Raw genomic sequence first — 22265 nt, forward strand, 5'->3', positions numbered from 1 at the left:
ATAAGGAAGCATGCAAATTAGTCCAGCTCAAATTCTAATTTAAAAGTGCACGAGCGAGAAGGACTGAAAGGTAGAGAACATTGCACACGCAAAAATGAGAGAGTGAAAAGTAAGAGAAGGCTAACAGACGTCACTCTCTCTGGTCATTCTCCCTGATCCCCCCAAGGCAGGGCGAGGCGCTCCTGGCACTCTCCTCTATAGCCCCTGTTGTGGCCCCTTGTCACTACCACGTTGAACGCGTCCAGACCCGCCTCGGCCGAGGCCCGGCACGCGCCCGCCGGAGCCGCGAAGGCGGCCGGGACTACAGCTCCCAGGGTGCCGAGCGCGGGGGGCGCCTGCGCAGTGCGACGGGAGGCGGCGGTCTGTTCTCCGCTGAGGAGGAGCGGGGCAGAGGAGGGAGGCAGTGGGTGAGAGTTCAGAGTTCAGCAGCAGCAGCCCGAGCCCATGATTCCCATATGCCCTGTAGTTTCTTTCACCTATGGTGAGTATAATGTACCCCGCCGAGGTCCCTGCCCGGCCCCTTCCCCGACGCGGGGCCGCGGGGAGGCGCGGGGGTTGGGGCTGGCTCCGGGGAGGAGGCGGCGGCCGCCACCGGGGCGTGCGAGTGAGTGAGGGAGTGCGAGGCGGGAGGGGGGAGGCGGCGCGGCCGCGGCCCCGGTCCCGGCCCGGCGAGGGCGACTTCTCACAGCTCCTCTCTCTCTCCCTTTCCCTCCCTCGGCGTCTCTGCCCCACCGCACCTCTCCTCCCGCCATGGGACCCGACTCTCCATGCCCGCCGCAGTGCCCAGCCGGCTGGGGGAAGATGCCAAAATGGCGACCGGCAACTACTTTGGATTCACCCACAGCGGGGCGGCGGCGGCGGCGGCTGCGGCCCAGTATAGGTAACGGCTCCCCGCCCTCTCCCTTCTTTCCCCCTGCTCGCTCTTCCGCCCGGATCCCGTCGACACGACGCCCCCGCGCCGGCCCCCGCCCGGCGGCCCCGAGCCTCGGCCCGAGGCGGGCCGGGCCCCGCGGCCTCTCCCGCCCCGCCCGGCCCGGCCCCGCGGCCGGCAGCGGCCCCCGCTGGGGGCGGGAGCGAGGGACGGCCGCGGTGTTGGGACGTGGAGGGCCGCCCGGGCTTTCGGCGGCCCCGCAGCCAAAATGGCCTCCCGCGGCCTCGGAGCCCAGCCGCCACCCCCGCCCGGCCGGCTGAGGGAGGGAGCCGCGGCCGAGGCTCGGATCTCCCCCCAGTCTCCGCCCCGCCTGCCCAGTCCCCACCTCTAATCGCCCTCCCACTTGGGGGATGGAGAGGGTGGGCGAAGGGGAGTGCCGGAGCGCGCTGCCCCCCGGCCTCTTCCGCGACGCCTCCCGTGCGCCCGTCTCCGCCCGGTGCTGCGGCCCCCAGAGCCCAGATAGCGTGTCGTTTTCTCGGGTACTTCTCCTTCGGCTCCTCCTGCCCCTCCGCTCGAGTCCTGCGAAACAAACTGCGGGTGTCACTACATTCGTTGGGTTCCTTTAGTTTTCCCTTCGGGGCGAGATGTAAACATACCAACCACCTGTGAATTTGTAGTTTGTAGACTGGAAAAGATGTGCGAAGTTTCTAGTCCTGATAAATGAATCCTCGGCCTTGTTCTAACCATGGAGTTTAGGCTGGGGGTGATGGGGGCGGTAATAATTCCCCTTGGCGGGTCTTTCTCCTGGGGCGTGGGGGTGGGGGGAGGTGCAAGTGAGATTATACTGATTTACTGTGATGCATCCTATGAAATCTCCACGTTAAGGGAAGCTCTAATTTGTAGCTCATTATACATCTTATCAAAAGAGAAAAACACGCTAGATTTTTTTTTTTTTTGTGGTCGTTGTTGCTTTTGAGTCAGAGACATTCTCTTCAGATTCAGAGCATAAACCTACATAAGTGACAAGCTTTTTATAGAGAGGGAGATTATATTAGGTATCTGTGTGTAACTATTTGGTTAAACCCAGGTAATTTTTTCATCTCATTAACTTCAAGCGTTGGGTTGTGTAATGGAAAGGGCATCATCACTGGGAATCAGAAGACCCGGCTTCCCTGTCGTTTTTGCTCTTGATTTTATGACGTTGGGGACATACTTATTTGGGCTTTCATTTTCCTCATCTGTAAAATGAGGTATTGGACTATCTTCTTGGGTAAAAACCTGTAATTCTGAGAAAGTTGCCGTATTTCATGGATTTCTGAGATGCCATTTATTTGTAAAGAATGACGTTATTTTATGTATCATTAAAAAAAAATTGCTGCCAATTAAAATATACAATGCTTAAGACCCCATTGATTTTAAGAGCTGTAAAAATGTGTGTGCAATATATTTACAAAATTGGTATTAAATTTTTATAATTGTTTTAAATGTCTTGAATGCATGTGGCATTTTTTACACGTTTTATCTTGAGACATATTCCAGAAAAAGGACTGAGATGACAAATTATTGGGGCAGGATCTTGGGGCTTTTCAGATATTAACTTCTTTGTTTATAAGTCATGATAATTAAACTAACAAAGTGGCAGTTACTTTGATAAAACCTTTTAGAGCCAGTAATTTTTGTGGGGAGAGAAAAAAAATCAAGCCATTTTCTTTTTCTGGGAAACAAGATAGCTAATCAGCATCTGTGCTATAAATCCTGTGCTACCAAGTACTATGTGTTCTAGACAAAGCTGTATTTAACCATTAAAAATGTGACTTGTTTCACACAGTATTTTTTGTTGTTACTGTGGGCAGAGTGATAAATTTTAGGATTTTTTACTTAAAATATAGTGGGTTCTTTGGCAGTTTTGAAGTATTTTTTCTAGTGCATCTCTACAGACAAAAATGGGGGAGGAAATGCCAACTTAAAGATACTTAATTTTTTTGACAAAATAGTTGCATGTATATAATTTATTCTAGTATAGAAAACTAGTACAGAATTTCTGTATCTAATTTCTTCTTTGGCTTTGAATCTTCTCAAGTTTCAGTAAACTGTAACAGTCATCCAGATTCCTAAATTGCTTGTTTATGTGTATGTCTAATGAGGAAAGACTAGTCTTTGGACTATACTTATTTATGCGTAGGTATGTATAGCAAAATCGTTAATATGCTCTGTCCTTTTGTATAGATACAGTACATGGAAAGTTATTTGCTTTTAATGGGAAGAAATCAGGACTAATAATGCTAATACTTTGGCTCAAGGAAGATAAGTAGCAATAATAAAAGGATATGCAAAGAATGCTGTGATGATGCTTATTTTTCTTCTGTCTAGAAATCTCTCTAATGTAACTTTTAGGAAGACCAAGGCTTACTTTGCAAGTTTTTTGTTGCTGTTGTTTGTGGGTTTTGTTTAATTTAAAGGATGCAAACTTGGGGAAATTTTAAGCATTTACAAGTGGATTGATAAGAGTGGTTGCTACACCTGTCGTTGAATACAGATAACTGAAACTAACCTAAATCTTCATTGCATTCTGGTTCTTAGTTTTCTTGGTTATAGCTATGTAAAGCTATAAATCCTGCTACTTCTAACTGCTAACCTCTAGATAAACTAAGTTTTTCATTTGTATAATGCATATTAAATATTTTTGTGATAAGCATTTACTTAGTCTTTGTGCTGCATGTTCCATCAGCTACTGAATATTTTTCTTCCTTTTTGTATATTTTTAAGTCAAGTAAATAAACCTACTATGCCCATTTACCACTCTAGCAAATGCAATCTTTTCACTTTCTGACCTTTCATGTGCTTTTTCCCCTTGGAAATGAGGAAACCAAAATATTTTAAAGTATTTGTATGTGTTTATGTGTGTGTTTTTGTGGTAGAATTAATTTGTGGGGCACAGGATGGAGCAGATCTCAAGTATAGTGAAAAAATAGGATGGCTTCGCAGCAGAAAGGGGACTTGGTTGGGTAGGTAACCTACTTTAGTTAGAGTTACCTTTTTTGTTTGAGAAGATAGGCTTACGGATAAATCTAATTTTGTAAACTTGGGAAAAAGTATTTCAACGTGGGGTAGCAAAGAATGTGGGGAAAGATAATCCTCAGTAGAAAAAAAGCTTTCTGATAGTTTCATAGGCTCAAAATCATTTTTTTTCACTCCTTCATTGGAGGTGATACAGAAGTTCTCATAGGTATTTACTTGTAGAAAGGAATTTGTGGCATACACAAATATATGTATATGTAATATAAATATAAAGTAATCCATTATATTCCACTGTTAATAGGACATAAACATTTCTTTGAGTTTTAAACAGCCAGTTTCCCTTTAATTGTTGCTTAGAAAAGCCTTGGACATAACAATTTCTTGTCATCTTATCTAATCAAGCTTCTTGTCTGTTACCTGGATAACCTAAATCTTTAGATTGTGCTTAATTAAACTAATTTTCTTTGTCCTATATATAACTTAGTGTATCATTGAATAACTTCAATAAAGTTAGCTATTTGAAAAAATCATTTGGCAAATTTTTTTTTAACCTTTCTTATATCTAGTATTTATTGAATTCAAAGGCTTTAGGGTAGAGATTGTATAAAGATGCAAAATAATTACCCCCATATTCTTAGAGTCTTAGCAAGTATTGTTAAATGGTAAATATTTAAGTGGATCGTGGCCGTTTGCCGGACATTAGTTTAAGCATCTGCTAGGAAGGCATCTCATCCAGTGATTCTTGAGATATCTTTAGTATGTCTGTTCCTAAAGGATAAATATCTCTTCACTTCACTGAAATAAATGACTTGGGTAGGATGATTAGCTGGTGAATTTTCCTTTTTCTCCTTCTCTTCCTTTTTTACTTATTTTGAATGTAGTGTTAAAACTATGTCTTGAGGAAAGAATTAAGAGTAACACTAGTAAGGTAGAAAAGGAGTAATCACTAACTGAGAAGGTGAAAAACCAGGTGAACAGGTTGTTGAAACCAATCATGGTGATGGAAATTTACTGGCTCTACAAAAAAGAAATTCCGCAACTGCCAATTATATCAGCTTTCATTGTTGAATCAGATCTTGGGATTCATATTGCATGAATGAGTTTGAAATAATGAAAATGTTCTAAAAGGATTGCTGCTGTTACATTGATGATATTTCCTGTCTATGTTATTAATAGCCTTAAGAGTAGTTGTGAGCCAAAATATTCTCATATAGAATGTTTAAGGTGTAATGTTTATGCTTTTGTAAACGGCTTTACAATATACTGTCAGGGGAAGAGCATAGATTTGGAGCTTGTTAGATTTGAATCCCAGCTCTATTTGATCAGTCACTTGGCCAAATCATTTCATTTTTCTGAGACTTTCCTCGATTAACCTTCCTTCAGGTAAAGATTATATATAAAACCTTCTACCCTAGTACCTGATTTTTCAGTAGGCATTTTACCAATGTTAGTTTTCTATAAAGTATAGGTATTTGAATAATACTGTAAGGATTTTAAAGGATTTCCTTAGTTGATGTCTTTCATATACTTTATATAGAGAACTTTCTAATCTCAGAGTAAAATGTTTTAAAAGTAGGTACTTGAGTATCAATTGATAGGTCTCAATTTCCATGTCAGTTTAATGGGGAAGGAAGGAAGTTTTTTATTTGCAAGCAGCAGACAAAAATAAGAGAAATAATAAGCATTCAGCAAATTTTCTGGATCTAAGATCCTGCAAAAATTGGTAACATTACTGTTTCAGCAATACTGAGTTAATAAAATTTCAAATTAAATCTTGTTTTTATATAGCCACAAAACCTATTAAGTAGAAGTAAAACTAATGAGATATGCAGAACCCTTAAGAAAAAAATACATTAGGATATAAAGCCCATAAAAGAAGACATAAATAAATGAGGATGGGCTGGGTTTGTGGAGTGAAAAAAATCAATACCATCAAGTTAATCAATTTTCTAAGTAATCTGTAGATTTAATGTAATTCCAATAAAAATCGCAACAGGTTTTTTTGGGATAACTGGATCATAAGAGATTCTAATGTTGGTAATGAAGATAGTATTTGTCCAAAAGTAAGACTTGTCCAAAAGACTTGTAAGATACGACAAGGAAGGTCTTGTGTTATCACATACCCAAACTTTGTTCAACAGGAGCATGTGGTATTGTACAGGGATAGACAAATAGATCACTGGATTAAAATAGAGATCCCAGGGGCGCCTGGGTGTCTCAGTTGTTAAGCATCTGCCATAGGCTCAGGTCATGATCCCAGGGTCCTGGGATCGAGCCCCGCATCGGGCTCCCTGGGAGGCCTGCTTCTCCCTCTGCCACTCCCCCTGCTTGTGTTCCCTCTTTCTGTGTCTGTCTCTGTCAGATAAATAAATAAAATCTTGGAAGAGAGATTCCAGAGATAGAATTATGCTTATGAGCGGTTGGATTATAATGTATAGCTGTTTAAATAGAGATATTTGTAAAACCAGCCAAATTATTTTTCAGAAGTACACCATCAGGTTAGCCGGAAGACAAAGCCTTGGGCTTGTAAGTGTAGTAGTAATTGACAGAGTATGTTAGAATTACTTAGATACATGATTAAAGGTATGGAGTGCACCTACTGTGCTCAGTCATAAATTGTCCTTGGCACTCTTCCCTCATAATTAGGGTCACTGTTTGGAGTATAGCATTTCTGAGTGTTGTGTGAAAGCTGTGTGCAGTACAGCTCTTTAATTCATGCTTGTAGAGGACAAATTTGTGAAATAAAGATTACATTGGGCTTTTTGTTTTAATATAAGTCTTCTCATATATAATATGTATGATAAAATACACTTTTAGGGAGTAACACATGGTATTTAATGAGCATCTACAATATGTGCAGTCCCTACGCTCAGGAGTTTACACTTCTGTGAGATGGGAGTGGGGACAGATATACCTGCAAATAACCATGCCATGATAATGATCATACCTGAACTTTAATGAAATACTAAAATGGGGAATTGGAGGATTCTGACTATGGAGTTTGAGGTACGCTTCATGGTCTTTCACTCTGAAAATTGAGAGAAGATCATTTTATTTTTTAAAGCATTTTATTTTATTTTTTAAGATTTTATTTATTGGAAAGAGCATAAGCAGGGGGAGCAGCAGTGGGAGAGGAAGAAAGCAGGCTCCCTGATCATCAGGAAACTTGACATGGGGCTCCATCCCTGGGATCATAACCTGAGCCAAAGGCAGACGCTTAACAGACTGAGCCACCCAGGTGGGGGCTTACTTTTTTGATAGGAAAAATAATACAAAAGCCTTTTATTTAAGATTTTATTTATTTATTTGACAGACACAGTGAGAGAGGGAACACAAGCTGGGGGAGTTGGAGAGGGAGAAGCAGGCTTCCCGCCCAGCAGGGAGCCCAATGTGGGGCTCAATCCCAGGACCCTGGGATCATGACCTGAGCCGAAGGCAGACAGATGCTTAACGACTGAGCCACCCAGGCGCCCCTACAAAAGGCTTTTTTTTTTTTTTTTTTTAAGATTTTGTTTATTTATTTGACAGAGACACAGTGAGAGAGGAAACACAAGCAGGGGGAGTGGGAGAGGGAGAAGCAGACTTCCCGCCGAGCAGGGAGCCTGATGTGAGGCTCGATCCCAGGACCCCGGGATTATAACCCGAGCTGAAGGCAGACGCTCAACAACTGAGCCACCCAGGCGCCACCTACAAAAGCCTTTTAAACAATAATCGTATAGTTGAGGGCAAAGAATGCTGTGATTTGTGAAGATGGCTTTGTAGCTTCTCTCACTCCTACCCACCCCAAACCATTTTTTTTTACTATAAACAGAATGCTCATCATAAAATGTAAATTCAGCACAACACTCTTCCGCTTAAAATCTTCACTGGCTGTCCATTACTTTCAGAATGTCTGGTTATCCTAGCTTTAAGAATTTCAGGATCTTATTTTACACATTTATAATTCCTTATCCACATTTATGAAATCAAAATACTTCTGAAAATACTCCTAGTAAGGTTGTAAAACATTTGACAATAAAAACTGACCTTAAGTGTCAGGAGGCCATTTTTAGTTTTGTTTTTCATCTCACTTAGTGTGAGTGTTCCTATCTTTCCTGGAGAAATTTTTCTTGAGTTCAGAAAGTTATAGGGCACTTTGGTTTAATCAACTTATGGTATTTATCAGCTTTTATTGTACCCAAACGTTTGTGAGTTTTTTGGTGTGTGATTTTTTTTGTTTTCTGGTTTTTTTTTTTTGAGTACTTTTATTTACAAATAGTTAAAAGGATTGACATTTCATGATTTTTTCTTCCTCAGAGGTCTTCCAAAGAAAATCTGCTTAGTTTTAAAAGTGGAATAAAATTCATTTTATCTTGCAATTACTATATGGATCCATTGGATCCTTTTTATAAGTCTAAAATTTACCATAGGGATTTTATTTTTTCCTATCTTGAAACATTTTGCTATTTCATCTTCCTAGGAATTATTTCCTCTTGTCGCTTACTGCCAGCCACTCTAAAAAAGACTGATACAGGCGCCTGGGTGGCTCAGTCGTTAAGCATCTGTCTTCGTTAAGCATCTGCCTTCGGCTCATGTCATGATCCCAGGGTCCTGGGATTGAGCCCCGCGTTGGGCTCCCTGCTTGGTGGGAAGCCTGCTTCTTCTCCCTCTCCCACTCCCCCTAGCTTGTATTCCTTCTCTCGCTGTCTCTCTCCCTGTCAAATAAAATCTTTAAAAAAGAAAAAAAAGACTAATACAATAGGAAAATGGAGGAATGTTGGAATCACCTAGAAGGGTGGTATAATAGTGAGATAATTGGAAGATATTGCATTGCCCAAATTTTTGCATCTTTTTTTTTTTTTTTAAGATTTTATTTATTCGAGAGAGAGAACACGAGCAGGTTGAGCGGCAGAGGGAGAAGCAGACTCCCCACCAAGCGGGAAGCCTGGTGCTAGGCTCAATCCTGGGACTCCAGGATCATGACCTGAGCTGAAGGCAGATGCTTAACCAACTGAGCCACCCAGTCGCCCAGTTTTTGCATCTTTGAAGATGGTATGAAAAAAAGTAGAGACACTGCCTTTATAATTAGCTTTTAGTTTTTTCCTTCAGCAAAGTTGAGGATTCCAAATTGTCCATACTCTGTCCATATTGGTAAAGAAGAAAACACGGGAAGATGTTTGACAATTATTAGATAAAAAACAATGTAAATAACAGCATTGCTCTAGACTAATGATGGTAGTGAAATTGATTGTAAAAGCAAAATCTCAGACTAAAAATCTTCAGATACAGTGTCCTAACTGAATTTTTTTTTTTAACTGAGGAATCAGTGAGTGAAAGATAAAGTTTTTCAAAGGATAAGAAAGTAAATGTGGTGTGTTTATCCAGTCAATCAATAGGAATGACTTCATTATGTAATAATACTCCATGACAAGATCTTGAACATCTCAATTTGCTCAAAGTGTATCTGGCAGCATTCTTTCCTCTTTTGTGATGTTTGTGCACCAAAATTTACTTCATATAATTCATTAGTGGACAGATGCTGAAGGCAGGTATGTATTCAAAGATAATTGGGAGGAAATCGATGGTGTAGAAAGGAAAAGACTGATTATATTGACCATTCCAAACTTAAAATTGAAAATGTTTTGCAATTATGGAGCAAAGAAGATGACTGTCTCTTAGAACCATCAGATGTTTTTTGTGTGTTTTTTTTTTCCTATTTATTTGACAGAGAGAGAGTGCACACGAGAGCACACAAGCGGGGAGAGGGAGAGGGAGAGAGAGAAACTGAGCAGAGAGCCTGATGCAGGCTTGATCCCAGGACTCTGGGATCATGACCTGAGCTGGAAGGCAGACGCTTAACCACTGAGCCACCCAGCCGCCCCAAGCCATCAAATGTTTTTAAAAATTTTGTAAGCATTGTGTTTTGACAGTTCAAGTGCAAAAAGAAGAACCAGAAGTAATGATAAGGTAGAACTCATTAGAGATATATTTGAAATCTGCAATCAGCATTTATGAGATAGAAATGTTCCAGGTTCGTGCATAAAAGTTGATTAGCAGTTCTGTTCAGAGAACATGGTTTGTTTTAAAACCAGGAGCATATGGAATAAAAATTTGGGTCTGTTGCTGCTTTTAAGATTTCTGATAATTTTTTTTTATTATTATCCCTTATACTTGTACAAATAATTTGTCAAATGACTTCAAAAATACAAAAGTGCAAAAGGTCCAGTGGACCCAGGTGTAAATGGTAATGGCTCTTTCTTGGTATACTGTGAGTTACAGATCCCAAGAAAACAGTTTTCATATTACATTTAACCACCCCCTGCCCCAGTAGTAGTCTACTAGTGTAATGTGTTAGTAAAAGTTGTAGGATTGGTTATTTTCTTCTAAAATTCTATGATACAATTATTTTAATAGTATTGTAAGGGTAATGGGGGCATGATACATAATATCAAGTGTACAGAATAAAGATGGTTTGTCTTTGGGGTGATTCTGTGAGGAAGTTTAATTTTGCATCTTTGTGAACATTATGAAATATTAAATGTAATTTAAAGAAAATCTGTCCATAATTTGGTAGATACACAAGATGACATAATTTGACCTGGAAAATAGAAAAGTCCAACAATGTTGAACATTCAGTTTGGACTAATGAAAAGATCAAATTGTATTTTGTATGCCATGAAAAGGAAAAAAGTGTTTGCCTATCAATTACTTTGCCATTTTATCCAAAATTGAAAATAATGCACACACACAGAGAGTATGTTTTCCAGGGGAGAAAAAACATATCCAATAATGTGAGTGACAGAAGCAGTCTACATTTTCTTGATCGAGACTTTTTCTCATTCTTTTTATAAGGTCAGAATGAAGATTCTGCTTCTGTTTTATAGTAGCTTCTCTAGAAATTTAGCATGAATATTTCACGTATTCTAAAGTTAATCATTATCTTTACTTTCCTAAACAATGTGAGGACTTAAAATGCTTTAACTTTAATCAATCCTCTCCTGATTTTTGTGCTGTTATTGTACAGTATTTCAGATTTTAACCCCACAACCAGTCATTGTTGAATACCATTATTTTATATAGTCAGTGATTAAGTTTACCTTCATATTTACCACTTTTTTAACATGACATTTATTCTGAGATCATTTTCATTCTTCCTAAAGGAAATCTTTAAGAATGTCCTTTAATATGGGTCTACTAGTAATAGTTTTTGATTTGTTTTAATCTCACTTCCTTATTTTGAGAAGTCCTCACTTAGTCTCTGTAGGCACTCCCCCCCCCCCCCTGCAGTGCTTCTCTTTGTCTTTGTTGGGGCTTTCAAATTAATCTTTCATTAATTTTGGGAATCTCAGACTTTTTTTTAGATGTGTTTCCTCTATTCTTTTTCTCCATTTGCAACTCTACTTAGATGTAACTTAGCACTTTTTATTCTATCCTCCTCGTCTTTTAACCTCTAATATTTTTCATCTCTTTGTCTCTGTGTGCATAATGAAGAATTGAGATACTTTCGAGTTCACTCATTTTTTTGTCAGCCATGTCTAATCAGTTATGTAATGCCTTTCTAAGTTTCTGATTATAATTTTTATATACTGTATTTCATTTTTTGGGAGGTCTGTTCTTTTAAAAATAAAAATTCATCTGGTGGTTTTTTTATCAACTTCTTGGTCCTTGGTCTTAGTTCTGATAGTCTAATCTTTTACCTTTTCTTTTTTTTTTTTTTTTTTAAGTAGGCTCCACACCCAGTGCAGAGCCCAATGCAGGGTTGAACTCAAAACCCCGAGATCAAGACCTGAGCTGAGGGTACCTGGGTGGCTCAGTCAGTTAAGCGTCCAACTGTTGGTTTTGGCTCAGTCATGAGATTGAGCCCCGTATGGGCTCCATGCTGAGGAGTCTGCTTGAGATCCTCTCCCTCTGCCCCTTCCTCTCTCTCTCTCTCTTTCTCAAATAAGTACAATCTTAAAGAAAAAAAAAAAACTGAGCTGAGATTAAGAGTCAGGCGCTTAGTGGACTGAGCCACCCAGGCGTCACTCTTTTACCTTTTTAAGTATACTTATTTTATATTTTATAGTCAATAATTCTAATACTTACAGTCTTTTCAAATTTTTTATTCTGCCAACTCCTGCTTTTAGTAACTTGTTTTTTTATGGTATTTGTTGTGATGTTTTTATTGAGCTCTCCTGTTTGTTAGAACATTGTAGCATTTAGAGAGGAAAATATGTTTTATGGCATCTGAAAGTACTATCATCAGGGATATATTAAACCAACTACTTAGCTTCGAGTTTTCTTAGATAAGGTGAATTCCAGAACCCAAACCTAGGGGAAGACTGGCTTGTCATAAAGAATTGTCAGGGGAGGGGTGCTTGAGGGGCTCAGTCGGTTAAGCTTCTGCCTTTGGTTCAGGTCATGATCTCAGGCTCAGGGTCATGAGGTGGAACCCCCTGATGGGCTCCATGCTGGGCATGGAGCCTGCTTAGGATTCTCTCCCTCTCTCCCTCTCTCTCTGCCCCACCCCTCCACCCCATGCCCACACACTGCTCTCTCACTCAAAAAAGAAAAAAAAAATTATTAAGGGAGACTTCTCTCCCCTTTAACCCAGAGCCAAGGCTGAGCTAGGAAAGTTTCTTCTACAGTTTTCCCTTACAAGGGAAAATGGACTTTTTTCTAGTTCACCTTCTGTGCTGGTTTCTTGTGGGAGTCCCAGAGTTCTAGGCCATTGCTTCCTAATACCTTTCTTGTCTGCTATCACAGAAAATGATATTTGTGCACAGCACACTAGGTAAAGTGGGAGATTTTGAGCCCTGGATAGGGATATTGCAGTTGTAGGCAACAGACCTGGGGCTCTGACCATGTGCACCGCTCATTTTCCCTGAGAACTGTTTCACTGTTACAGAATAGAAGAAAATGTTTTTGTTTAAAGGTGTAAAGAGCAGGGAAATGAATGATGAATCAAAGTTAATGCTCTATATCAAAAAATGGTAGCTCTTGAAGCTTATGGTTTTGAGACCCCTAAAGCAGTTATAATTATTAAAGACCCCACAGAGCTTTTGTTTATGTTGATTATATTAATATTTACTGTCATAGAATTTTAAAAACATTTATTAAATCATTTTAAAATAAAAAGACTACTACATGTTAACCCCAAATTTCTTTATGGAACTATAAAAAAATATTCCTGTCCTCCAATAATAGGGAGACAAGAGGCATTGTTTTATATCTTTACAAAGATTTTTATAAATCTTTTTTTTTTTTAAAGATTTTTATTTATTTATTTGAGAGAAAGAATGAGAGAGAGCGAGCACATGAGAGGGGAGAGGGTCAGAGGGAGAAGCAGACTCCCCGCCGAGCAGGGAGCCCGATGCGGGACTCGATCCCGGGACTCCAGGATCATGACCTGAGCCGAAGGCAGTGGCTTAACCAACTGAGCCACCCAGGCGCCCCTATAAATCTTTTTAATATCTTAATTAAAATGGTTGCTTCTCCATCTGCTTCTGCATTCAGTCTGTTGCAATAAATTGTTTGGATTAAATTATATGAAGGCAATCTGTAATTGAAAAAGGGATAACCTCCTGGATCCTAACAGTCCTTGGATCATATTTTGAAAATCACTGCTGTATAGAAATTAAAAGAGGTATAGGAATGTTTTCCCTGTTACCAGATGCCACTTATATGGACAAGCCATTGGTATGCATAGTTGTTTTAATGCTGGTAGTGACTATAACTTTAGTATAATGTAAATCCAGGTCATATTAATGGAATTTGAAAGCACTAAAAATGGGCTTGGAGTTAGGTATAGGTTAGGGTCGAGACCAGAAATGTAGAAGTTAGAATTGAGTTGGAATACCTAGACAGGAGTAATTTAAATTTGTGGTTGTTGGTCATTCAACTTGCCAGTTTGAAAATTATGTTTTATGCTCCCCCCAGAATAATGCATAATGTAATTAAAAATAGAAGGGATTCTTTTTAGATTTTAAGAGAGAAAGAGCACGCGTGCACGTGTAGTGGGGGAGGAGAGGGAGAGAATCTCAAGCAGACTCCGTCCGCACCAAGTGTGAAGCTTGATGCAGAGCTCAGTCTCACAACCCTTATGAGATCATGACCTGCGCCAAAACCAAGAGTCAGACAATTAACTGACTGAGCCATTCAGGCACCCCTAGAAGGGCTTTTAATGAAAACAGCATTCCCTTATTTTCCTAATCCCTTCTCCCCAATTCCACTTTGTAGCGACTCCCACCTTTAATACGTTCTGGTTTTATTTCTAACTCCTTATCATTAAATAATGTGCTTCTCTGTGTCTTTTTTTTTTTTTAAGATTTTATTTATTTATTTGACAGAGAGATAGTGAGAGAGGGAACACAAGCAGTGAGAGTGGGAGAGGGAGAAGCAGGCTTCCTGCCAAGCAGGGAGCCCGATGCGGGGCTCGATCCCAGGACCCTGGGATCATGACCTGAGCCGAAGGCAGATGCTTAACAACTGAGCCACCCAGGCACCCCTCTCTGCGTCTTAATTTATTGACTTTTTATGCATTATATTTTTATTGCCTACAATCACAGTTAAGATTTAGTTCATACCCTCTCATGCTTCTTATTTCTCCTTCGAAGTTCAATGATAGGGCTATTTCTCTTACTTTCAGACACTCCATTTCCAACAAAGGTAGTCTGTATCTCAGTACTCTATATTAGGAAAAGAATCTTGAAACTCTGGTGCTTTACTTTCCCTCTTTCCCCACCCCATCCCCCAACTTAGCTCTAGTTCTACTTGTGATTAACATTTACATTATATTCTGTAATCATAGTTTATCTTCTGTAATTTAGGTTGATTCTAAAACTTTTAAGGCAGAAACTTACTAATAGGACTGTAAATAGGACTTAACTGTGAATCCAAGTGGTGGTGGTCTATGATTATCATTCCTAATGTCTTCCATTTTTACAACCCTGTACCACTTAATAGAAGAATCTTCCTCAGTTCAAGTTCAAATGGATGTTTGGTTTTTTTTTTTACACCCTACTAATTGCTTAACTGTGGTGTCTTTTACCAGGATCATGCCTTTCTTGAGCAATGTCCTATTTGCTGAAGTCTTTCATTGCCTTTTTTTCCCAAAAATCTTTTTGGTGTCTTGATTGTATCTTAATATTTTTTCAGGTTCCTAGTCTACTGTCTATTGTCCAATCCTTTATTTTGCTGGACATCTCTCTCCTGGAGGCTTCTGTCCTTTTTTTTTTCTTCGAGTCCAAGCTTGCTGCCTCTTTGGGCCTGCTGCACAGCTGGTGACCTGGGCTCTCATCTCCCTCCTGGGTTTGGATCCACTATTTATAGGATCCCATGATTTCTTTCTTGGTTTATTTTTTGTTAAAGTACATCTTCATGTCACTTCCAAAGAAAAGGTATATAGGAGATAAACTCTCAGTTCTTGAATGTCAAAAAAAAAAAAAAAAAAGAAAAAACCAACAACCACCTTTATTCTGTCTTAATGGTTTAGCTGGGTACAGAACTCTGTATTAATAACCATTTTCCCTCGAATTTTTTAAGACATTGGTCTACTGTATTCTAGCACTAGTGTTATCAGTAAAAGTCTGGTTTTCGTGTAGTTGTATGCAGGTGACTTGTTTTTCCTCTCTGGAGACTTTGAAAAAAATATATATATATATTTTTAACTTTGAGATGTTGTGAAATGCTGTATGTCTCGAGGTTTTGTTCTTTCATTCTGCTTTGTACTCTGTAGGCCCTTTTTTTAAAGAATTTATTCATTTATTTGAGAGAGAGAGGGAGAGAGCACATGCAGGGGAAGCGGCAGAGGGAGGTGAAGCAGGCTCCCTACTGAGCAGGGAGCCTGATGGCGGAGCTCTATCCCAGGACCCTGGGATCATGACCTGAGCTGAAGGCAAATGCTTAATGAACTGAGCTACCCAGGCACCCCTCTGTAGGCCCTTTAAATTTGAAAATATGTGCCTCCCTTCCAGAGTGGGAAATATTCTTTCTTAATTTCTTTTATTTGCTTTTTTCTTTTCTTTTCAGAATTCCTTCTAGTTGGATATTGGACTTCCTAGATTTATCTTCTCTTTTATAGTTTTTATATCCTGATCTTGTCTATATCCCTTAACTTTATCTTCTAACTGGTGTTAAGTTCTTATTTCATGGATACAAATTAGAGTTTCTGAAAATTCTTGTTTGTTACATTGAGATATCCATTTCCTGCAGGATTATTCCTGTTTCTTTTGCAGTTTATAGTAGGCTTTCTTTGGTGATTTTGGTCGGCTGTCTATTTTGGTAAGGACTCTGGCTGGTTTCACTTTCTGGTAAGCAAGGAGAGAGCTGGCCATTAACCTCCAGGTTAAGTCCAAGAATATAAAAGTGTAATTACTTTTTAATATAAATAATTCCCTAAATACTTTCTCTGCCTTTTTCTCCCCCCAAGAGAAATACCCTTCCATTTTGTGTATGATTCTTCAAGTATTTCTTAATCTTGTTCATCCCATATTTTTATGTTTGTTTTATGATTTGTTATTTAGTTTGTCCTGGTTTAAAACTGATTTATTAGATTTATTCACAAAGGATATTATCTAAATAGAAGCTTCTTTTCTGCTGGATGAAAATGAAAGTCTTTGCATATTTCACAAATATGTTTTTATGGCACAAGATTTGGGTTTTTATTTACTTATCCTATTTTATTTTAAAAATCATTTAGTGACCATTAAGTCTTAAGTTTTATGTAGGGATATAATTTAATACCTTTTATTCTAACGCTACAAACTAGGCAAAACCTTGGTTTAAAATATTTCAATCTAAGATTAATTTTGCTTAAACTAATTTGAACTTGATAGGACCTGAATTTTTAAAAATTTACTTACTTTTTTAGACTTAGCCACTAGATATTTAATTGAATTGGTATAACCCAGGCTGGTCAGATACATCACATAGAAGGCAATTTTCTAAGGATATTTCAGATTGAAAGAGAATTTCCCAGATGGGTTTAAGATGACAAACTAGAAAATCTTTATTCTGAACAGCAGACCACCGCCCTAGCCCTTTACCCGTGGGAATTGGAACTAAATCATTATTCTTCATGATGCTTTTGGTAGAGGATATGGTTCCAGCCACATATCTGAACAGATCTGACTATACAGATCAGAGTTAGGTTAGGCAGCCCTAGGCATGGAGTATATGATAATTGCTAAATGTACTGACATCTTGTTATATGGTTCCTGGGAAGGGAGATTATAAGATTTATTGTTCAAACTGAGACACATCGGTGTGGGAGCATACTGTTAATAATTATGGGGGGACAGTAGGCTTAAACCAGAGCATATCATCATCCCTTTTTTAGTCACATGGACCTTTAAGGATCAGAGGCAGTTGCTTGCCTAGTTGACTTGACATTCCTATTCTATTCCCACTTTGTTTTTTGTCCTATAGGACAAGTTTTGGAGACCAGGAAGTGTGAACAGATATTCAATAAAGAGCAGTGGGATGAATGGAAACTGTATAGGAATCCAAGATTATCTGAATTTTTACATAACCAAACCCTTTTTATGCAGTGTAGTCTGAATGTGTGAAATTTTATCAGTAAATGTTAAATACAAGCTTCACAGAACTGGTGTATTTATATTTTAAATATAATTCTTTTTCAGTTCTAGGAATTTTGAAGAAATAATAATGTTATTGGCATTTTTTCTTAAGGATATGGAATTATCCATAGAAAGTGTCAATCCCAAACCAATTTTTCCACTATTACAATTTAAATTTCCCTTTTCCTGTCTTTTAATTGTCATATATGTAGAAAATATTAGCTACTTTTAATATCAAAATGTGGAAAACCTCATCCGAATATAAATTATAAGAGTTTCTTTGGACTTTGTTCTAAGTTTTTGTTTTTTTTTCTTTTTCATATTGGGCTGAAATCTGCCACCCTTCCATCCATTGGTTCTAGTTCTGTTCTCTGGAGCAGCATGGAGTAAGTCTCTTCTATTAGAAGGCAGCTCTCCTATCTTCCCCAGTCACCTCTTCTAGACTGAATGTTCCCAGGTCCTCCATTTTTTATGTGAAATAATAGCCATACTTATAAGCTTCATATTGATTCCCTTTGAATACATTATAATTATCAGTGTTTTCCCTAATACAGTTAAAATGTGATGGCCCCAAATTCTAATTCTATGCCATATTTGTATGGTAGTGTGCACACCAGTGAAGAATATCCTGTACTATAACCCATGAATCAGACACTTAATAGAGCAGCTTCAGCTTATGTTAGGTATTTTTTCTTAGCTATTCTTAACTGTTGGCTCATATTAAGACTTAACGGTCATGTAAAACCTGTCAGCTGAATAACTGTTGGGGCTCTCCTTTTTTTAGAAGGCATTTCTGCCTTGGTAATTAAGCTTTAGCAAGTGTAATTGTGAGTGTTCTAGAGAACCTAGACCAACAAATACACTTTGATGTGCTTAACATCTGTAAGCCTTGGTTTTATGTGACATAGACTCTCAATTTAAAAGTTAAAATTTTTAAAAAGTTAAACATCACTCTGAGAACTTTAGCTGGAAATTTTATTTGATTTACAGTTTTGGAAAATGTTTTTGCCTCTTTGAGTTTTAAATGGTTATGATTGCAAAGTGTCTGGCTTAGGTCTCCTTTTGCAACATGTGCTACATTTTTGAGAGAAAAATAAATGTGTATAATGAAACGCTGCCTGTAACTTGAGTAATTTATCTAAAATAATAGAGAGTCCATTGTAGGTTTTGTGCCCTAGAGCAAGATTTCTCAACCTCAGCACTGTTGACATTCTTTGGATAATTCTTTGTTGTGGGTAGCTGTCCTGTGCACTGTAGGATATGTAACAGCATCACTGGCTTCTACCCACTAGGTGCCAGTAGCACACATCACCACCACCTCCTCTGCAGTTTGACCATCAAAAATATCTCCAGACATGGCCAGATGTTCCTGGAGGGCAAAATCTCCCCCAGTTGAGAACTACTGCCCTAGAGTATCACAAGTATTTAAGTCAACTGGGTAATAGTTTTCTACTTTAAATGTTTTCTACAGTTGGAGTTAGAATGTAGTATTTTTAACATGATTTCTTTGTAGAGATTTTTTTTTTTAACTGTAGAACATAATAAAGAACTCTACAAGCAACAAATAATTTTTTAAATTCCTAGTTTCATCAAGTTTTCCTTTCTTCCTAATACTGCATTTTATCCCAGTTTGTCGACAAGTCCCTGCTTTGTGATATGGTCCATGATCTTAAGCATAGTATGTGTGACTGTCTAATGCATTGAGATTAAGGAATAAAATTATACAACAGTAACAAATACGGTATTGACTAGGCTTATTGAGTTCAAATACTTGGTGTTTTATAGTCCATGATTAAATTTCTTGAAAATGTGCTTTTTATTTTGTTAAACTCTTAGATTTTAAAATTAAATTGTATTATGTTTATTCTTCTACTCCACAATATAGCCAGCAGCCAGCTTCGGGTGTAGCCTACTCTCATCCAACTACAGTTGCTAGCTACACTGTCCATCAGGCTCCAGTAGCTGCTCACACAGTTACTGCTGCCTATGCACCAGCGGCCGCCACAGTTGCAGTTGCCAGGCCTGCTCCAGTAGCTGTTGCAGCTGCTGCAACAGCTGCTGCTTATGGAGGCTACCCCACTGCACATACAGCAACTGACTATGGGTATACCCAGAGACAACAAGAAGCACCACCACCACCACCCCCAGCTACTACACAGAACTACCAGGTAAGAAAACTACTAGTTTCAGTAGTCTTAACACACAGGCTTCAGTGACCCCAGTGTATGATATAATGTCCAAGCCAGTGCTTATCATACTTGGGTCTTCCAAAATACAACTCTGATGATAGAAATGAATGTGTATTCTTAGGTAATTTAGGGGCATAATCCAAGCATTAAGTTCCCTTGCAGTGAGTTTTTAGAAATAATTCCCCTGAGTCCATTCCGGTCAATTTTATATCTATGTCTGCTTTAATTAAAAATATCTTACATTAATTGCTGGTTAAATATTCAACCAAGGTTTTCAGAAAAATGAAGACATGGGGAAGATGCTCCTTGTTTGTACTATGGCAGTGTTCCTCTGTCTCCTGTTTTGAGAACCATGAGCCTAAACTATATGGGCCAAACAATTACGTAGTGTCTTCTTAGTACTTAACAAGAGCAGAAATTCTCTTGCCTGTACATTCTTCCCCTCAAAGTATTCTTTCTTAGTATGTAACAGAAATTGGTGCTGCTCTTATATCCTGTAGTTGCTTTTGGTTCAGTCTTATTTGAGACATGAAGCTCTAATTCCCTTTTATAGTACTGTTTATTATGGTACTAAATTACTACTTATTTAAATTTGGTTCTAATCCTTTATTTTTCTTTTAAGATTTATTTGTTTGAGAGAGAGCAAGCAGGAACTGGGGGAGAGGGAGGGAGAGAATCTCTAGCAGACTCCCTTCTGAGTGCAGACCCTGATGCAGGGCTCAGTCTCGTGACCCTGCGATCATGATCTGAGCCGAAATCAAGAGTCAGACACTTAACCGATGGAGCCACCTAGGCTCCCCTGGTTCTAATCCTTTAATAACCTGCTTTCTGTTTGTTTGCTTTAGGGTCTTCTGAACTTTGCCTAGTTTTTCTATGTTCTTTCTAAAGTATATGAATTTATTTTGCTAAGTAATGAATTGACATATAAATTATAATGTTAGTATTTTTTCTTAATATTTGTCAAATTACGGGGCACCTGGGTGGCTTAGTTGGTTGGGTCTAACTCTTGATTTCAGCTTGGGTTGTGATCTTGGGGACATGTGATGAGCCCCACAGTGGACTCTGCTCTCAGTGGGGAGTCTGCTTGAGATTCTCTCTCCCTCTCCTTTGCCACGGCCCCCTGTGCTCTCTCTAAAATAAGTAAATTAATCTTTAATGAAAAGATATTTGCAAGTTACTAAACTCAGAGCCCCTTTTGCTATGTGTGATTATTTTCATTATGTCCAGAGATGAAATGTAATACATTTTCATTGTTTTTAATAAGGTGTATGAAGCCCATCATTTTCTGGGCCCTGCCTACTTCTTCAGCCTTTCCACCTGCATACCTTCCCATCCCTCCTCACTTTGTTTAGTGCCAGAATTCACCCAGCTCACCTTGATCTTCACTGCCTTGGAGATTTATATATAGTGTTCCTTCTCCCTAGAACCTGTGTTCCCCTTTCCTCTCCTCCACCCGGAAGCTTCTATTCATTATGTTAACGATAGTGGTAAACAGGGGCACCTGGGTGACTCAGTCAGTTAAGCGTCCCTATTGATCTCAACTTAAGTCTTGATCTCAGCTCAGGTCTTGATCTCACGGTCATGAGTTCAGGCCCTGCGTTGGGCTCAGTGCTGGGCATGGAGCCTATTTAAAAAAAATAAGTTGTTAATAATAGTGGTAAATAAAAAAGAATGAAAAGAAAGCTGGAGTAGTGGCAAAGCTTAAGACACGCAAGTGGTCTTTACTATGAGATCCATTTTTAAAGCAAAACTTCTATGAATTTTTTTTTTAAAGATTTTATTTTATTATTTATTTGAGAGAGAGAGAATGAGAGATAGAGAGCACGAGAGGGAAGAGGGTCAGAGGGAGAAGCAGACTCCCCGCAGAGCAGGGAGCCTGATGTGGGACTCGATCCTGGGACTCCAGGATCATGACCTGAGCTGAAGGCAGTTGCTTAACCAACTGAGCCACCCAGGCGCCCAACTTCTATGAATTTCTTAATAGATTTTTTTTTAAGATTTATTTATTTGCGTGTGAGAGAGAGAGTGAGGGAGCGAGCAGGGGGAAGGGAGAGTGAATCCTCAAGCAGAACCCCCCCCCCCCCAGAGCACAACACCAGATTTGATCCCAGGACCCTGAGATCATGACCTGAGCCTAAATCAAGACTGCTACTTAACCTACGGAGCCACCCAGGTGCCCCTTTCTTAATAGAATTTTAAAGATAAGCATTATTTTAAAATGTGTCAGTGATTTTTTTTTTCCTGATGTAAAATTAAACATGCTGCTTGAAATGGTTTTAACCTTATTTTCAAAGTCCAGAATTGAATGCCCTTTGTTTTGAATTTGACTGTTATACCTAGGTCAATAGGTAGTTTTTTTCCTTTATTACACTTTTATATAATAGAGTTAGGGATTTTTCCTGCCACTTATAGCAAGATTTTCTTTCATTCCCTTTCTTTAGGACTCGTACTCATATGTAAGATCCACCGCTCCTGCTGTAGCATATGATAGTAAGCAGTACTACCAACAGCCAACGGCAACTGCTGCTGCTGTAGCAGCTGCTGCCCAGCCTCAGCCTTCTGTTGCTGAAACCTACTATCAGACAGGTGGGTTTTATTGGCATACACAGTTTCATTGAAAACTACTGAAATACATTATTCAGTGTGCTT

General features: G+C 39.1%; 1 protein-coding gene across 3 annotated transcripts in view; it reads left to right on the forward strand.

The window, feature by feature from the left end:
* The first annotated feature begins 342 nt into the window (after positions 1 to 342).
* ZFR (zinc finger RNA binding protein) overlaps positions 343 to 22265 on the forward strand; it is an 81092-nt gene continuing 59169 nt past the window's right edge. For 2 of the 3 annotated variants that reach the window (XM_025867432.2, XM_025867434.2), the window contains exons 1-5: positions 343 to 481; positions 781 to 880; positions 17790 to 17813; positions 19313 to 19595; positions 22058 to 22202. In XM_025867432.2, coding sequence (XP_025723217.1) covers positions 445 to 481; positions 781 to 880; positions 17790 to 17813; positions 19313 to 19595; positions 22058 to 22202 — 589 coding nt within the window. In that variant the 5' untranslated portion in view covers positions 343 to 444. The remainder of the gene's footprint in view (positions 482 to 780; positions 881 to 17789; positions 17814 to 19312; positions 19596 to 22057; positions 22203 to 22265) is intronic. The other variant, XM_025867433.2, reaches the window with a different exon arrangement.

This window comes from Callorhinus ursinus, unplaced genomic scaffold, assembly GCF_003265705.2.
Source record: "Callorhinus ursinus isolate GAN/ISIS: 27379988/994484 unplaced genomic scaffold, GSC_fseal_2.0 scaffold3, whole genome shotgun sequence".
In the NCBI taxonomy this organism is placed as follows: Eukaryota; Metazoa; Chordata; class Mammalia; order Carnivora; family Otariidae; genus Callorhinus; species Callorhinus ursinus.